General features: G+C 43.9%; 1 protein-coding gene across 2 annotated transcripts in view; it reads left to right on the top strand.

Moving 5' to 3' along the window:
* The window catches only part of CADM2 (cell adhesion molecule 2), a 729,321-nt gene that overhangs the window by 692,878 nt on the left and 17,123 nt on the right, over positions 1 to 19,320 (top strand). For both annotated transcript variants that reach the window (XM_073617014.1, XM_073617013.1), the window contains one exon: positions 4,922 to 5,047. In XM_073617014.1, the coding sequence (XP_073473115.1) occupies positions 4,922 to 5,047 (126 nt within the window). The remainder of the gene's footprint in view (positions 1 to 4,921; positions 5,048 to 19,320) is intronic.

The raw sequence follows: 19,320 nt of genomic DNA, 5'->3' as shown, positions 1-19,320 counted from the left end.
CAGATATAACAGATGCATCATATAATTTACACAGAAAAAACAACCAGATGGCATAGTGGCCCTAACACTTCTGGTATATTCTTAATGTACAATCAATTTAATTTAAAGATTTAAATGCACTTTCATAAGACAAGGCCTTCTTTAACTAGTAGATGTATGGCAATCTTGCTTTGGATTGCAAAAACTGCAAGCAGAAAGTGGGGTTGTATAATAAAAGTCCATTTCAATGCATTGTTCTGAAACCTTCCCAAAGCCACCTGGCTTTGTTACAGAATGCAGTCTCTGTGTTGAAGGGCAGAGAAAGTACAGCAGCAATAGCTCAGAAATGATAAGGATATTGAAGGTATTTCCCACTGAGAACAGGCTGTATAAATAATGCATTATTCAGACGGTGTTCTGCCAGTGCTGTCTGATCCCTAATTCTCAATTCCTTTTATTTTCCACTAAAATAGCTAGGATCAGATTCTCTAGTTAAAATAGTTAAAATAGCTGGACAGCTTTGCAAGTCATTTCCTTTAAATAACCGACAGTATGCAGTTAGAAGAAGTAGTCTGACAGGCTTTTGTGTTAAGTCAGAGGTAGGCAACCTGTGGATTTCCAGCTGGTGTGATGCTAAGAGACTCAGCAGGAAATCAGGGCTGGGAATTCACTGGGGAAATCTAGGTATATGAGCAAAACAGCCCCATTTTATGGGATTTTGTGTGCCCTCTTCAGGGAACCTGAGTAATGTTAAAGCATCATTCCACTTCTGAAGACAATAGAGGAAAAACTGAAAATCATTGAGATAGTATTTCTTCTAATATTTTTTTTGCCAATTTGTAACTTGGCCGGCAACTCTGATTTCACAGTTCAGCTATTTTCTGCCTGTAAAAATGCAAACTGTCAAAGGAAATGCTAACTGCAATTATTTATTTTTCTCAAACATGCCCCTGGGTCAGATTTATAATCCACTCAGACCTTTTGTATGCTGACCTAAATTTGGTTGTTTTATGCAACTGCCCTTCATCCCATGTTTGTAACTGCTTAATTCTGAGCTCCATCCTTATCAGATTACCTTGTAATAAATGGTGCTTGTCTTCTTATAGACAGTACAGCATCTCTTTTTGTGATAAAGACAGAGTTGGCATCAAACTGTAGTTTAGGGATTCACATGTTAAACAAAGGGTAAGTTCACTACCCATCAGACTGTTTTGGGACCAAACTGTGGCCAGCAGGAAAAAAAAAATTGGAGGTCAATGGGAGCACAGCATTGATGGAAGTGAAAAAATGCCCCTGTTTCAGTGGGAGTAATACATGTGTTGGTTGCCATTTGGAGGAATAGTGTCCCACCATTGGGATCAGTAGGAGGAACTTTGTCCCATTATTGGTGTCAGTGGGATGATTAGTGTTCTATTGTTTGGATCAGTGGGTGGAATAGTTTTGCACCATTTATGGCAGTCGGTGAAAAATTTTCCATTCTTGTGTCCTTATGTCAGTGAATGGAAAGGTTTCCCATAATTGGTAGGAAAGCATTAAGGTTTACCATTCAATACTTGTCATATCCCATGCCGCTTCTCTACTGGCTGGATGACATCATGAATTGAACTATACATGTACAATCAGGGAGGAGATCCCTCCACCCTATAGTGCCTAAGGTACACTGCCACATGCTGGGATGCTTTGGGTTTTAACCATGGCAACAGCTGCCATTCTGCATTTAGTGGCTTCACCTGCATATAAGAAAAATATAAAGTAAACATACATCGCTGTCTGCAACCAATGTAAAAAAGCAGCTAGCACAGCAATAGATCAATTGAAAAAAATTAAAACATGTGAACAGTAAGTGCAACGCTCAGAATAGATCTCAGAATAAACTGAAAAGTGTTTCAGGCAATATTCTCTGCTCATATTCAGCAAAATGCTTCAGAACTCATTGGACGGCACTTCACAGTGCAGATGGACAATGACCTGAAGCATACTGCGAAAGCAACCAAAGAGTTTTTTAAGAGAAAGAAGTGGAATGTTATGCAAGGGCCAAGTCAATCACCTGACCTGAATCCGATTGATCATGCATTTCACTTGCTGAAGACAAAACTGAAGGGAAAATGCCCCAAGAACAAGCAGGAACTGAAGACAGTTGCAGTAGATGCCTGGCAGAGCATCACCAGGGTTGAAACCCAGCATCTGGTGATGTCTATGCGTTCCAGACTTCAGGCTGTAATTGGATTTGCAACCAAGTATTAAAAAGTGAAAGTTTGATGGATGATTGTTAATCTGTCCCATTACTTTTGGTCCCTTAAAAAGTGGGAGGCACATATACAAACTGTTGTAATTCCTACACCGTTCACCTGATTTGGATGTATATACCCTCAAATTAAAGCTGAAAGTCTGCAGTTAAAGCACATCTTGTTTGTTTCAGTTCAAATCCATTGTGGTGGTGTATAGAGCCAAAAAGAATTGTGTCGATGTCCCAAAATTATGGACCTGACTGTATATACATAAAGTGCACATAAATGATCTAAGAAGAAACTCAAAAAACATATATATGTGGACAATGTGTATAAACACTAAAATATACTTGTATGATAGACCAAAAAATGAATGTACTATGTGACAATCAAAATATGAGTGAATGATGTCCAATAATGTGAAGGAAAAAATTCTTCTAAAAATAAATTATAGTCCTTAATGTTTGGACAGGTGAACCAAACAATAAATTGTACATATCCAAAAGGTGGTTCAAAATAACTGACACTTGAACTGGATAACGATGTGACAACCATCTACCACCAGAGAGTCAAAAGGCTTACTGGAGCAATTGAACTCAAATGAGTGTACACCCAATGGGTCAATCAGGCTTGTAGGGCCACGCACCCAGGGGAAACTGTCACAGAGGACATGACTTCCAACCAGAAGACCAACTCCAACAATGGACCTCAATGGGATAGGTAATGGACAGAGAGCCACATGGATAGTTGCTCCAATAGGACAAATTTATGAAAAAGAAGAAGAAGCAGACACATAGTGTAATCCCATTTAAACTGGAAAGTAATTTATTTAATACAAAAAGAAGGAAATACACCCACATTTTAGTAGATAAAAAAGCACTTAGAAATAAATCAGTGACTTCAGCAGATTGTCCCAACGCGTTTTGTTTTAAAATACATCATCGGGGGTGCTCTTCTGCTGTAGGCACTGTACTTATATAATAAAAAGGTACCTGGGTAATGAGCCACAGCCTCATGGTGTCAATTGTGTGGATTAACATCCACTTCCTGAAACAGACAAAATGGCGCCACGGCTTGCACTCCAAGCCTCATTCTGAAAGCGCAGGAACTGTAAGTGACATAAAATCCAGGAACAAACAGGATGTTGTCACTGCATGTGATCCACACAATTGACACCATGAGTGATGTCCCTTCCTGTTCTGGTCTCTCCAAAATGAGGCTTGGAACACATGCAGTGACGACATCCAGGCCCTTATCGGAGCATGCAACCCAGCAGGCTAGGAAAGGGGAGAAAACAAATGTGCAGCCCCATCCTGATCCTGAACAATGTCAGGTGGTTTTGGGGGTGTGGTGGGGTAACTTATCAGAATCGGGAAGTCCCCTTTAACAAGGGGGCACCCAGATCTCATCTCCCCCGCCTATCTGAATGAGTAGGGAGTACATACTACCCCTACTCATTCACTAAAAAAGACTAGTGTAAATAACAACAGCAGACAGTTTTTGACAAGTCCTTTATAAAAAAATGTCCCCCACTGTAGATCTATTGGCAATCATGATGAATGCGGCCCACCGCCCCCACACAAACAAAAAGATACTCCTGATGCTTGATTCCTGCCAACTGACGCAAAACTTTCCCTCGTTGTTTAAGTAAACCATGGGGGTGGGGTCAAAGATGTCACAAGGGGTGGGGTGATAAATTGATGTAATTAATCCCACCCCTGTCAACGACATCACAGACTGTTCCTGAGTATGACATCATTGACAACGCCCCCTTTGCTTACTTATGCAGTGGGGGGGAAGTGGCGTGTGGTTGGTCAGAGTCAAGCACCAGGAACAGTGTTTTTTTGTGTCTGAGGACAGTGTTCATTGTGATTGATGATGGATCTACCTTGGAGGACATAAAAAAAAAATTGATAAAGGAATTTTCAAAAACTGTCTGCTTTTTTTTACACTAGCCTTTTTGGTGACTGAATAGAGGCCCTATGTACCCCATGCTCATTCATATGGGTACTGTGGAATATTGGGGCCGCCTTGTTAAAGAGGGCTTTCAGATTCCCATAAGTTACATCTCTGCACCCCTACAACCACTAGCCACTTAGCGTGATGCTCCCCCCAAAATCCATACAGGACCAAAGGCCTATTTTTTGCAAGTTTTGTTTACATACTGCTGTCAGCGGAGAACCCCTGCTGACAGCAAATGAGTCACTGGTTGTTAAGGACATGACAGGTGCTGGCTCCTTAGCAACCAGCTATTCACTCTTTGTTAAGGACGTTGGTGGGTGCAGGCTCCTTAACAACCAACTAGCATTTGATTAAATACCACATGGTTAAACTGCCCCTTATTTAACAAATGTTGTGTGAACTGACTTTTAGACAGGTCTATGCAGTATTTCCCTAGCGTATATCTTGAGATGTTTGGGTTCAATGTGTCATAGTTAAATGCACATAGAATGGCTTCTGTTATTCCTAATCTATGACACAGGCCTGCTTAAAATATTGTATGTTTGATTTGAATAAATTCTTGACATCATTATGTTTATTGGAAATGACCAACCGCTCTTACAAAATGTGATTTATGATCATTGATATTCGAAGTAAACAATGTAGACAGTCACAACTGAAAAAAGTACAAGAGTTTACCCATTGCGTTTGCCTCTCAAAGGCTAACATATGTTATTCAGTATATTACATGTATTGTTACTTTTTTTTCACAGATCCAAATGCTTATCCTGGTCCTGCGGCCCCAGACCATGCTCTAATAGGAGGAATTGTAGCTGTAGTTGTATTTGTCACATTATGTTCAATTATCTTGCTTGGACGATACTTGGCAAGACATAAAGGTAAGCTGACGGAAACTACTGTTTTATTGACACTATTAATTCTAAGTGGTCTATTAACAAATGTTTTTACAGAAAAGTCATGACTAGGCCAAAATTGATGTATTAGAGCATATGGCTGGCACATAATAGATTCCTAACATTACCAAATGGGGACAATCTCTCCAAAATGAAGGGACATCCCCTCTTCGACAGTTGTAACTAAAACAGGTGTCACCTTTAAAAGATTTCTTATCACCTCCTGTATCAGCAAACCCTGTAACATTTTGGTTTTCTGATCACTTTCTGCCACAATTATAATGGTCAACAGGACAAACAGAGAGGAAGAATCTCCACAGTGAAGACACAGATAAGGGTAAAAGGTTAGCAGCGGTTCTAATCATTTCCTACTCTATCCTTCAAATACTATAAGAAAAATGGAGCTTATTGTTTTAGCACAGATGCATTGTTTACTGGATTGTATTAGCAATTGACTGTTTTACCTGTGTCCAGGATCTGCTGTTAAATATGACTGTGTAGTCAGTAATTTTTTTGAATGCATTTTAGGAGTTGGTGCTGGTACAAGCAGGGAGGGGAGGGGAGGGGGAGGAGGACAGAGGAGAACAGAGGAGACAGACACAGGGAGAGCCACAGAGAGCAGGGCTGCGGCTGATGGAATCACGCTGTCAGGTCATCTGAGACCAGGTGACAGATGCATAGACTACAGGAGATAGAGGAAGGAAGCAGCAGGCTGGAACAACAAGGATAGTAAGGGGATAAGCCAAGGTCGGGGCAACTAGCAGACAAGGACAACAGAGTACACGCCAAAGGTTCAGGGTTATAGGCAAATGGATAGTCGGGGACACGCCAAAAGGTCAGGGTCATGAGCAGACAGGAATAGTCGAGAACACGCCAAAGACGCTAACAGAGACAAACGTAGAGCACACGGCAAGCAGGAAACAGGAAGCCAAACACACAATGGTTGATCAGCAAGGTTGGCTTGCAATGCACAGGTTAATATAGTGTTCCTAATAAGAGGCTGAGGTGGAGCTATTTATATATGCAGTCTGGTGAGAGTGGCTGGCCCCTAAAGGAACACATGGAGAGAGGTACGCTGAAAGACACACATTACTGCAAAACCATGACACACGCAAACAGACAGCGATGTCAGGGCTCAGCAACCATGATTATCGAGGTCTGTTTGCAGGGGAGAGGGTACAGTCAGGCATGATCAGCCAGGTTTTTTAGAGTATAGAGGGGGCCAAATGACACAGCACACGCACTGTGTTGTATAACATGCTTTAAAGGAACAGTATCTGTGGGTTTTTTGGGGGTTTTTTGGTTAACAAATGCTTTAAAGCGGAACTTTGGTCATTTTTTTATTTTTCCATCTATTAAATCCTCTGCTCTTGTTGTTTTAACTAATACAGCCCACTTCCTGTTTCTTGTCTGGAAAAAAACCTAGGCTTATGACACAGTCTCCCTCTCTCACTCTCGTGAGAGTTTGCCAGGAAGGGAGTTTATGCAATAATAACCCCTAGTATTGGTGCCAGTTTATGCAGTAATAGCATAGTAGTGTTTAAATTACATGCAGGGTAGGATCTATTCTATATACAGTATTTTTATATGTACACTGTACTAGCTATAATATTCATTCCTATTTTGTAATTTAAATTTAATAAAATAAAACTATTTTTACTTTTTATAGTCTAACTACTCGTGTGCCCTCAAAGTCCAATTCCATTAGTTCCCATACTTTACATATATTATCGGGACATTGGCACACCATTTTTAGTAGTACCTACAGTGTCACCCTGTTCTCAGGTACATACCCATTTGGGATCTTTTGAAATATGCAGTAATAGCCCCTAGTATTGGTGCCAGTTAGGAAAGAGCTTTGAGTCCGAGTCGAACTCATGTTTCGCCAGTTCGCTGAACAGCGAACAATTTGGGGTGTTCGCGGCAAATTCGAAAGCTGCGGAACACCCTTTAAAAGTCTATGGGAGAAATCAAAAGTGCTAATTTTAAAGGCTTATATGCAAGTTATTGTCATAAAAAGTGTTTGGGGACCTGGGTCTTGCCCCAGGGGACATGGATCAATGCAAAAAAAGTTTTAAAAATGGCAGTTTTTTCAGGAGCAGTGATTTTAATAATGCTTAAAGTAAAACAATAAAAGTGTAATATCCCTTTAAATTTGGTACCTGGGGGGTGTCTATAGTATGCCTGTAAAGGGGCGCATGTTTCCCGTGTTTAGAACAGTCTGACAGCAAAATGACATTTCAAAGGAAAAAAAGTCATTTAAAACTACTCGCGGCTATTAATGAATTGCTGGTCCGACAATACACATAAAAGTTAATTGATAAAAATGGCATGGGAATTCCCTACAGGGAAACCCCGAACCAAAATTTAAAAAAAAATGACATGGGGGTCCCCCCAAATTCCATACCAGGCCCTTCAGGTCTGGTATGGATTTCAAGGGGAACCCCAGCCAAAATAAAAAAAAATGGCGTGGGGTCCCCCTCAAAATCTATACCAGACCCTTAAGGTCTGGTATGGATTTTAAGGGGAACCCCGCGCCAAAATTTTTTAAAAAAATGGCGTGGGGTCTCCCCAAAAATCCATACCAGACCCTTATCCGAGCACGCAACCTGGCAGGCCGCAGGAAAAGAGGGGGGACGAGAGAGCGCCCCCCCTCCTGAACCATACCAGGCCACATGCCCTCAACATTGGAAGGGTGCTTTGGGGTAGCACCCCAAAACACCATGTCCCCATGTTGATGGGGACAAGGGCCTCATCCCCACAACCCTTGCCCGTTGGTTGGTTGTGGGAGTCTGCGGGCAGGGGGCTTATGGGAATCTGGAAGCCCCCTTTAACAAGGGGATCCCCAGATCCCGGTCCTCCCCCCTGTGTGAAATGGTACCCCTACCATTTCACAAAAAACTGTTAAAAATTACAAGAGACAGTTTTTGACAATTCCTTTATTTAAATGCTTCTTCTTTCTTCTATCTTCTTTCTTCTATCTTCTATCCTCTTTCTTCTATCTTCCTTCGGTTTCTTCCTTCATCTTCATCTTCTTCTGGTTCCTCTGGTTCTTCTGGTTCTTCCTCCAGTGTTCTCGTCTGGCATCTTCCTCCACGGTGCCGGCGTCTTCTTCCCTTCGTCTTCTTCCCTTCGTCTTCTGGACCGTTCCACATCCAGCATGATGGGAGGCTCCCGCTGTGTGACGCTTCTCCTCCTCTGACGGTTCTTAAATAACGGAGGGCGGGGCCACTCAAGTACCCTGCCCCCTCTGACGCACAGTGACTTCCCTGTCTGCCCCCTCTGACGTCACGGGGAATGCCACAGGGAAATCCCCATGCGTCAGAGGGGGTGGGGTCACCGGGTGGCCCCGCCCTCCATTATTTAAGAACCGACAGAAGAGGAGAAGCTTCACACAGCGGGAGCCTCCCATCATGCTGGATGCGGAGTGGCCCAGAAGATGAAGGGAAGAAGACGCCGGCATCACGGAGGAAGATGCCGGACGAGAACACCGGAGGAAGAACCAGAAGAACCAGAAGAACCAGAAGAAGAAGAAGATGATGGAGGAAGAAACCAAAGGAAGATAGAAGAAAGAAGAAGAAAGAAGAATCATTTTAATAAAGGAATTGTCAAAAACCGTCTTGTCATTTTTATCATTTTTGACACTTTTTTTGTGAAATGGTAGGGGTACTTACCATTTCACACAGGGGAGAGGGCCGGGATCTGGGGTCCCCTTGTTAAAGGGGGCTTCCAGATTCCAATAAGCCCCCCACCTGCAGACCCCCACAACCACCAGGCAAGGGTTGTGGGGATGAGGCCCTTGTCCCCATCAACATGGGGACAAGGTGTATTGGGGGCTACCCCAAAACACCCTCCCAATGTTGAGGGCATGTGGCCTGGTACGGTTCAGGAGGGGGGGCGCTCTCTCATCCCCCCTCTTTTTCTGCGGCCTGCCAGGTTGCGTGCTCGGATAAGGGTCTGGTATGGATTTTTGGGGGGACCCCCACGCCGTTTTTTTAAAAAATTTGGTGCGGGTTCCCCTAAAAATCCATACCAGACCTGAAGGGTCTGGTAGAGATTTTGAGGGGGACCCCACGCCATTTTTTTTTTACATTTTGGCTGGGGTTCCCCTTAATATCCATACCAGACCTGAAGGGCCTGGTATGGAATTTAGGGGGACCCCCATGTCATTTTTTTTTTAATTTTGGTTCTGGGTTCCCCTGTGGGGAATTCCCATGCTGTTTTTATCAATGAACTTCTACGTGTATTGTCGAACTGACAATTCATTAATAGCTGCAAGTAGTTTTAAATTACTTTTTTTCCTTTGAAATGTCATTTTGCTGTCAGACTGTTCTAAACACGGGAAACATGCGCTCCTTTACAGGCATACTATAGACACCCCCCCCAGGTATGAAATTTAAAGGAATATTACACTTTTAGTGTTTCACTTTAAGCATTATTAAAATCACTGCTCCAGAAAAAAAGGCCGTTTTTAAAACTTTTTTTTGCATTGATCCATGTCCCCTGGGGCAGGACCCAGGTCCCCAAATACTTTTTTTGACAATAACTTGCATATAGGCCTTTAAAATTAGCACTTTTGATTATTCATGTTCGTGTCCCATAGACTTTAACGGTGTTCGCGTGTTCGAACAAATTTTTTGCCTGTTCGCATGTTCTGGTGCGAACCGAACAGGGAAGTGTTCGGCTCATCCCTAGTAATAATTAATAAAGCCTAGTATTGGTGCCAGTTTATGCAGTATTAGCCCTTTTTACTAGTGCCAGTTTACACAGTAATAAAGCCTAGTATTGGTGCTAATTTATGCAGTAATAGTCCCTAGTATTGGTTCCAGTTTATGCAGTAATAGACCCTAGTATTGGTGCCAGTTTATGCAGTAATAAAGCCTAGTATTGGTGCCAGTTTATGCAGTAATAGCCCTAAGTACTAGTGCCAATTTACACAGTAATAAAGCCTAGTATTGGTGCTAATTACAGTATGTCACAAAAGTGAGTACACCCCTCACATTTTTGTAAATATTTTTGTAAATAGTTTATTATATCTTTTCATGTGACAACAGTGAAGAAATTACACTTTGCTACAATGTAAAGTAGTGAGTGTACAGCTTGTATAACAGTGTAAATTTGCTGTCCCCTCAAAATAACTCAACACACAGCTATTAATGTCTAAACCGCTGGCAACAAAAGTAAGTACACCCCTAAGTGAAAATGTCCAAACTGGGCCCAATTAGACATTTTTCCACCCCTGTGTCATGTGACTCTTTGGTGTTACAAGGTCTCAGGTGTGAATGGGGAGCAGGTGTGTTAAATTTGGCGTTATCGCTCTCACTCTCTCATTCTGGTCACTGGAAGTTCAACATGGCATCTCATGGCAAAGAACTCTCTGAGGATCTAAAAAATAGAATTATTGCTCTACATAAAGATGGCCTGGGCTATAAGAAGATTGCCAAGACCCTGAAACTGAGTTGCAGCACGGTGGCCAAGACCATATAGCGGTTTAACAGGACAGGTTCCACTCAGAACAGCCCTCGCCATGGTCGACCTAAGAAGTTGAGTGCACATGCTCAGTGTTATTTCCAGAGGTTGTCTTTGGGAAATAGACATATGAGCGCTGCCAGCATTGCTGCAGAGGTTGCAGGGGTGGGGGGTCAGCCTGTCAGTGGTCAGACCATGCACCACACACTGCATTAAATTGGTCTGCATGGTTGTCGTCCCAGAAGGAAGCCTCTTCTAAAGATGATGCACAAGAAAGCCCGCAAATAGTTTGCTGAAGACCAGCAGACCAAGGACATGGATTACTGGAACCTGGAAAAGTAATTGTTATCTTATGGATTGAGTTTTTTGTTCTCCTTCCTTTATCAGCTGTACCTCCAAATGTGACCTGTCAGCACACCACAAGATATTGCTGGTTATGTAGCGCTGCCTACACAGAATTTAGGTTTTGTGTTTTCTTTAATATTTAGTTAGCTTGCCTTTGGTAAGCATTATGGTAGCAGCTCACTGTGTTTTACCATTAATTGGTTTATTTAATACGTATATTTGTCATGTCAGTTTGATCAAATCCATAAGCGCTTAATATTTGTAGGAGGAGGTTTCAGGGCATCTACAATTGTCTCTCATGTCCTGTGGTCTGATGAGACCAAGATAAACTTATTTGGTTCAGATGGTGTCAAGCATCTGTGGCTGCAACAAGGTGAGGAGTGCAAGGACAAGTGTGTCTTGCCTACAGTCAAGCATGGTGGTGGGAGTGTCATGGTCTGGGGCTGCATAAGTGCTGCCGCCACTGGGGAGCTACAATTCTTTGAGGGAACCATGAATCCCAACACGTACTGTGACATACTGAAGACGAGCTTGATCCCCTCCCAGAGACTGTGCCACAGGGCAATATTCCAACATGATAACGTCCCCAAACACACCTCCAAGATGACCACTGCCTTGCTAAAGAAGCTGAGGGTAAAGGTGATGGACTGGCCAAGCATGTCTCCAGACCTAAACCCTATTGAGCATCTGTGGGGCATCCTCAAATGGAAGGTGGAGGAGCGCAAGATCTCTAACATCCACCAGCCCTGTGATGTCGTCATGGAGGAGTGGAAGAGGACTCCAGTGGCAACCTGTGAAGCTCTGGTGAACTCCATGCCCAAGAGGGTTAAGGCAGTGCTGGAAAATAATGGTGGCTACACAAAATATTGATACTTTGGGCCCAATTAGGACATTTTCACTTAGGGATGTACTCATTTTTGTTGCCAGCGGTTTAGACATTAATGGCTGTGTGTTGAGTTATTTTGAGGAGACAGCAAATTTACACTGTTATAAAAGCTGTACACTCACTGCTTTACATTGTAGAAAAGTGTTATTTCTTCAGTGTTGTCACATGAAAAGATATAATAAAATATTTACAAAAATGTGAGGGGTATACTCACTTTTGTGAGATACTGTATTATGCAGTAATAGCCCCTAGTATTGGTGCCAGTTTATGCAGTAATAGTCCCTAGTATTGGTGCCAGTTCAAGCAGTAATAGAGCCTAGTATTGGTTCCAGTTTATGCAGTAATAGTCCCTAGTATTGGTGCCAGTTTACGCAGTAATAGCCCCTAGTATTGGTGCCAGTTTATGCAGTAATAGCCCCTAGTGTTGGTGCCTTTTTAAGCAGTAATAGCTTCTAGTATTGGTGCCAGTTTATTCAGTAATAGCCCTTAGTACTAGTGCCAGTTTACAGCAGTACTAGCCCCTAGCATTGGTGCCAGTTTATGCAGTAGCAGCCCCTAGTGTTGGTAATAACCACCCAAAACCAGGGTTAACAATGTGACTTTGTACAAATTATTAACTCCTTGGGGAAATTAGGGGGGCACTAGTAAAACATGGTGTCCCCCCCCCCCTACTGCTCGGCCTTCTGAGAAACCTCAGATCTGGACCCCCCTTTAAAGGAACAGTAGATGATTCTATTTTCTGGTGAGGAACCCTTAATCTGGACCCCCCCAAAGAACCAGTATATGATTTTCCCCTCTAGGGAAACTCCATCTGGGCCCTAGATCAACCCTACGGAGTTAATGAGTCCCCCCCTCTAAGGAACCAGTACATCATTCCCCCTTTTGAAGAACCCCGATCTGAATGCTGATCAGGATCCCCTGATCAATACACTGGACCCTACTTCTGAGGAACTCCTAATCTAAATTATGAACCTCCCATCTCAGGGACCCCAATTTAAACTCTGGACTCCCCTCCTCTAAACAGCTAGTAGATGATTCAGCCCACTACTCTCCACTCATAAATTAAACATAACATTACAATTGATTGTACCCTCTATTTCAGAAGTTTTTCCTGAGTCTCTGGGGGTCATCTGCCTCATTGTCCCTCTCCAGTTGGAGAACCTGTTATTGAGCTCCTGCATTTAGCCTTCTCTTTGATCCTGCTGGCTCATCTGCCAGGGTGAAGTCCACGATGTCCTGGAATCGGGCTGGGGGGAAGCTGCATCTCAGCCTGACCGAGGAGGACTTGTAGACAGCCAGGGAGGAATAGGAGAAAACCACCCTGCTGCTGGACAGACTGCTGCTGCCACTATCACCACTGCCAGAGCACAGAGCACTGTCCAGGGAGTACCAGCTGCTGTTGCTAGAAGTGACATTTTAGTGGCTGCTGGAGGAGCTGGACCTGGGATTTCCCAAAAGATATTATTGTAGGAAGCTGGTTGATGGGCAGAGGCAAAGCCGCTGGGTGTCACCGCCACTCTACGTGGGCCTGATAGAGCAGGGAGCTGCATAGGACCCGGGACTGGAATCGGCCTTAAAAGTACAGCGGGGAGCCCAGGCCTGGCCCAGGGTGGAGAGGACAGTGGCAGCAGCACAGTGCCAGGCACCTGAGCCCCATCCCCCCAGGCCCGTACACTACATCACTGGCTCATAGGGTCCCTGACACCCTTCTACCTGGGGGTAATGCTGCCCCTGAGTGACAGGGACAGGAGGGGGGACGCTATAGGGTACCCCTATGCATGCGAACCTGAGCCACTGGGTAGCAAGGGCTGCAGTGACAGGAGGGGAGAGGAGAGAGAACACAGCGCACCTTCCGACTCTCTTCTCCTGTCCTGACACGGCTGCCCAGTAACCTATTTTAGGGGGGGGGCACAGTATAATGTCGGGGGGCCAGTTCCCCCTCTGCCCCCCCTTGTCCTGCCACTGTCAGCATGGCAGTCAGGTGCATAGGATTTGAAAAGGATGTCAGCAATGATATGAAAAGTTAACTTCAAGAAAATTTGTGTTGTGCCATTCACACCTTTCCTGGTTGCAGTCTTGATCCTAATTCATTGTTATGTAACAATCAAATGCCCCAGGAGATCTTAAGTTTACCATGCAGTACATATTGCAAGTTGACCATGGTATTTAATCACTTCTGGGTTTTTTATTTTTTCCTAAGAAAAACAAAGACCGAAATTTAAAAATAAAAAAAGTTTTCATTAGTTTCTGTCAGTAAATTTTGTAAATAAGGAATTTTTCTCCTTCACTGATGGGCGCTGATGAGGTAGCACTGATGGACACTAATAGGCTGCACTGATGGGCACTGATGAGGCAGCACTTAATGGCACTGATTAGGTGGTACTGATGAGGAGGCACTAATATGCCGCACTGATAGGTGGCACTGATATGTGGCACTGATGAGCACTGATAGGCGGCACTGATGGGTGGTACTGGTGGGCACTGATGGCACTCATAGGTGGCCCTGGTGGGCACATATAGGCGGGACTGGTGGGTACAGATAGGAGGCACGAATAGGCAGCACTGATGGGCATTGATGGGCAGCAGTAATGGGCACTGACTGGCATCATTTGCGGGCACTGACTGCTGGCACTTGTGGACACTGATTTCTGGCACTTGTGGGCACTGATTGCTGGCACTTGTGGGCAAAGTTGGGCACTGATTGCTGGCAGTGGTGTGCACACATTTCTGGCACTGGTGGGCACTTAATTGTAATCAAGGCACTGATGATCAGTGCTCTGATTAGATCCCTAGATGTCTTCTGAGAGGAGATGCCTCTAATCGTCTCTCCTCTCCTCACACTCTGTCAGTGTGAGGCGAGGAGTGCCGATTACCGACATCTACATAGTGTTAAACCATACGGTTAAACCTCTTTTCTTTTAATTTTAATGAGTGGCCACGTGTCTTGTTAAACTCCCTTCTGCGAAAAAGTTTTATCCCTATTGTGGGGTCACCAGTATGGTATTTATAAATTTAAATCATATCCCCTCTCAAGTGTCTTTTTCTCCAGAGAGAATAAGTTCAGTGCTCGCAACCTTTCCTCATAACCAATATCCTCCAGTCTAGACTCTTTATTAGCTTAGTTGCCCTTTTTTGTACTTGTTACATTTCCAGTACATCCTTCCTGAGGACTGGTGCCCAGAACTGGACAGCATACTCTAGGTGCAGCCGGACCAGAGTCTTGTAGAGCAGGAGAATTACCGTTTTATCTCTGGAGTTGACCCCTTTTTAATGCATGCTGATATTCCATTTGCTTTGTTAGCAGCAGCTTGGCATTGCAGGCTTTTACTGGGCCTATCATCTACTAGGACCCCCAGGTCCTTTTCCATCCTAGATTCCCCTAGAGGTTCTCCCCCCCCAGTGTATAGATTGCATTCATATTTTTGCCACCCAAATGCAATATTTTACATTTTTCTACATTAAACCTCATTTGCCATGTAGTTGCCAGCCCCATTCATTTGTTCAGATCTTTTTGCAAGGCTTCCACATCCTGCGGAGAAGTTATTGCCCTGCTTAGCTTAGTATCATCCGCAAATACAGAGATTGAACTATTTACTCCATCCTCCAGGTCGTTTATGAACAAAATACATAGGATTGGTCCTAGCACAGAACCCTGGGGGACCTCACTACCCACCTCTGACCATTCTGAGTGCTCCCCATTTATCACCACCCTCCGAACTTGCCTTTGTAGCCATGTACTCACCCATTTATGGGGAACTGTGTCAAATGCTTTTTGCAAAATCCAGATACACCCCGTCTACGGGCCTTCCTTTATCTAGATGGCAACTCACCTCCTCATAGAAGGTTAATAGATTGGTTTGGCAAGAACAATTCTTCATAAATCCATGCTGATTATAGTTAATGATACAGTTTTCGTTACTAAAATCTTATATTGTCCCTTATCATCCCCTCCAAGAGCTTGCATACTATTGATGTTAGGCTAACTGGTCTGTAATTTCCAGGGATGTATTTTAGGCCCTTTTTAAATTTTGGTGCTACATTGGCTTTTCTCCAATCACCTACTACCATTACAGCCAGTAGACTGTCAGTAAAAATTAGGAACAATGGTCTGGCAATTACTTGACTGAGTTCCCTAAGTACCCTCGAATGCAAGCCATCTGGTCCCGGTGATTTATTAATGTTATGTTTCCCAAGTCTAATTTTAATTCTGTTTTGTTCTGTGTTCTGTTAACCATGGAGGTATTTCCTGTGATGTGTCATAGAGATAAACACTGCAGTTTTGGTTACTGAAGCCCCCCGATTCCCTCGTGAAGACTGAGGAGAAGAATAAATTCAATACCTTTGCCATATCCCCATCCTTTGAAACCTGATGTCCTTCCTCATTCTTTATGGGGCCAATATGATCTGTCCTCCCTTTTTTACTGTTTACATAAGCATTTCTTGGGATTTTTTTTGCTCTCCTCCGCTATGTGTCTTTCGTGTTCTATCTTAGCTGCCCTAATTGCACCCTTACATTTCTTGTTGCATTCTTTATAAAGTCTGAATGCTGATGATGCCTTCTCCTTTTTTTTATATGCATTTTTACATTGGAGTTAAGCAATCCATGACTTTTGTTCACTCGTTTAAATTTATTACCCAATGGGATGCAATGGCTAATGCCCTTATTTAATATGCTCTTAAAACACACCCATCTCTCCTCCGTGTTCTTTGTTCCTAAGATTTTATCCCAATTCATGCCTTCTAACAAGGTTCGTAATTTAGGGAAGTTGGCTCTTTTGAAATTCAGTGTCTTTGTATTCCCCTTATGTTTATTTGTGTGATTTATACTGAAGCCAATTGACATGTGATCACTGTTTCCTAAATTTCCCCGTATTTCCACATCCGTGATCAGGTCTGTATTGTTGGTAATCAGTAGATCCGGTAACACTTTATTTCTAGTTGATGCGTCTACCATCTGAACTAGGGATAAGCCGAACACCCCCCTGTTCGGTTCGCACCAGAACATGCGAAGAGGCAAAAAAATTTGTTCGAAAACCGTTAAAATCTATGGAACACGAACATGAATAATCAAAAGTGCTAATTTTAAAGGCTTATATGCAAGTTATTGTCATAAAAAGTGTTTGGGGACCTGGGTCCTGCCCCAGGGGATATGGATCAATGCAAAAAAAAGTTTTAAAAACGGCCGTTTTTTTGGGAGCAGTGATTTTAATAATGCTTAAAGTGAAACAATAAAAGTGTAATATTCCTTTAAATTTCGTACCTGGGGGGTGTCTATAGTATGCCTGTAAAGGGGTGCATGTTTCCCCTGTTTAGAACAGTCTAACAGCAAAATGACATTTTAAAGGAAAAAAAGTCATTTAAAACTACTCGCGGCATTCAATACTTAGGTACCAGAATTCCTGCAAATACAAAAGATATCTTTGCCCTGAATTTTCGTCCCTTCCTAGCGACGCTCAGTACAGACCTTAAGAAATGGGATCCCCTTGCTCTATCTTGGTTTGGCCGGTGTAATGTACTGAAGATGAACGCAATGCCTCGGCTCCTATATTTGCTACAAGCCTTACCTGTAAAATTACCGCAAACTTTCTTTCACAAAGTTCGCTCAAGGTTTATTAAGTTCCTATGGCGTGGTAGACACCCACGAATGGGTAGGGCGTTGCTGCTTAGGCCGAAGCTGAGGGGAGGCATTGGATTCCCAGACCCTGCTCTCTATTATACTGCAACGCACATGACCCGAGTAATTGACTGGTGCCATCATAGGGATTGTAAACTCTGGGTAAAGTTAGAACAGGAGATGGCCCATTGGCTGGACTACCTTGGGCGGGTAAACATCTTGACCCCCACATAACCACTCACCCGCTGATTGGCCCTTCTCTCGTAGAAATGGATAGATTCTTTCGTCTTTCTTCCTTGCCTAATTTCCCTTCTCCCATGACCCCAATAATAGGACATCCCAAATTCCCCCCAGGCATGTCAGACCCAGCCTTTACTGGGCAATTCCCGAAAGGGCTCCTGCATGCATCTCAATTCCTGGGACCCACGGGTTGGATCCCTGCAGGGTCCGTGACATCAGGACAGGCACCCATCACATTGAATAGTTGGAGGCATGCTACCATAGACCCCCCCTTCCTAGCTAAGTGGGAAAGGGACCTACAAATCACATTTACTACTCCACAGAAGAAACGCATACTCTTCTTCGCTCATAAATCGTCACTTTGCAGCAAATATCAAGAAATCCCCTATAAGTTGACCACATGCTGGTACCGCACACCGGCTGTATTGGCCAAAATATTTCCCAACCAATCTGATCGCTGCTGGCGATGTGAGCAACAAACTGGCACTATCCTACACATCTTCTGGGAGTGCCCCAAATTACAAAATTTCTGGCAACCTGTCCTCCGCTACATCCACAAATTCACAGATATTTCCTTAAACAATGACCCTGCTGCTGTGCTCCTCAACCTCACTCCCATGTCAGGAAAGCGATATCGTAAATCTTTTCTTAAACACCTACTCAGTGCTGCTAGAGATTGCATACCAAGTCAATGGAAGCAACAGTCTGCTCCGACTGTGGCCCAATGGTTCGCAAGGGTCAATGATATCGAATGAATGGAGGACCTCACTGCTACGACCTGGGACAAATCCGAGGAACATAAGACTATGTGGTTTTATTGGACCCAGTTCTGCTTCTCAGGGGAATACCTCCGCGAGACATGGCCAGCCAGGCCACATTGAATACCAGAGGCTCTTGTTCCTAATTATAGCCGCCAGTTGGCCTGGGGAGTTGAGGGCGGTCCTTGCTCTCTGGGTGGACTTCTAACTCCCCCCCCCACTCTTCTACCATACCACCCTTCTTCTTTCCCTCTTCTTCATTCCCCTTTCTCACTCTCTCTTCTTCTCTTTATTCTCCTTTATTCTTTTCCTCTATTTTAATCCAAAAAACTTCATTCAGTTCATTGATAAAAACGGCATGGGAATTCCCCACAGGGGAACCCCAAACCAAAATTTAAAAAAAATGACGTGGGGGGGGTCCCCCTGAATTCCATACCAGGCCCTTCAGGTCTGGTATGGATATTAAGGGGAACCCCGGCCAAAATTAAAAAAAAAAAGGTCTGGGGTCCCCCTCAAAATCTATACCAGACCCTTCAGGTCTGGTATACATTGTAAGGGGAACCCCGTGCCAAAATGTAAAAAAAATGGCGTGGGGTCCCCCCAAAAATCCATACCAGACCCTTATCCGAGCACGCAACCTGGCAGGCCGCAGGAAAAGAGGGGGGATGAGAGAGCGCCCCCCCTACTGAACCATACCAGGCCACATGCCCGCAACATTGGGAGGGTGCTTTGAAGTAGCCCCCCAAAACACCTTGTTCCCATGTTGATGGGGACAAGGGCCTCATCCCCACAACCCTTGCCCGGTGGTTGTGGGGGCTTATCGGAATCTGGAAGCCCCCTTTAACAAGGGGACCCCCAGATCCCGGCCCTCCCCCCTGTGTGAAATGGTAAGGGGGTACAAAAGTACCCCTACCATTTCACAAAAAAGTGTAAAAAATGTTAAAAA

Source organism: Aquarana catesbeiana, linkage group LG02 (assembly GCF_042186555.1).
Source record: "Aquarana catesbeiana isolate 2022-GZ linkage group LG02, ASM4218655v1, whole genome shotgun sequence".
NCBI classification, from domain to species: Eukaryota; Metazoa; Chordata; class Amphibia; order Anura; family Ranidae; genus Aquarana; species Aquarana catesbeiana.
The sequence above is the reverse complement of the archived record's forward strand: the minus strand, read 5'-3'. Positions and strand labels throughout refer to the sequence as shown.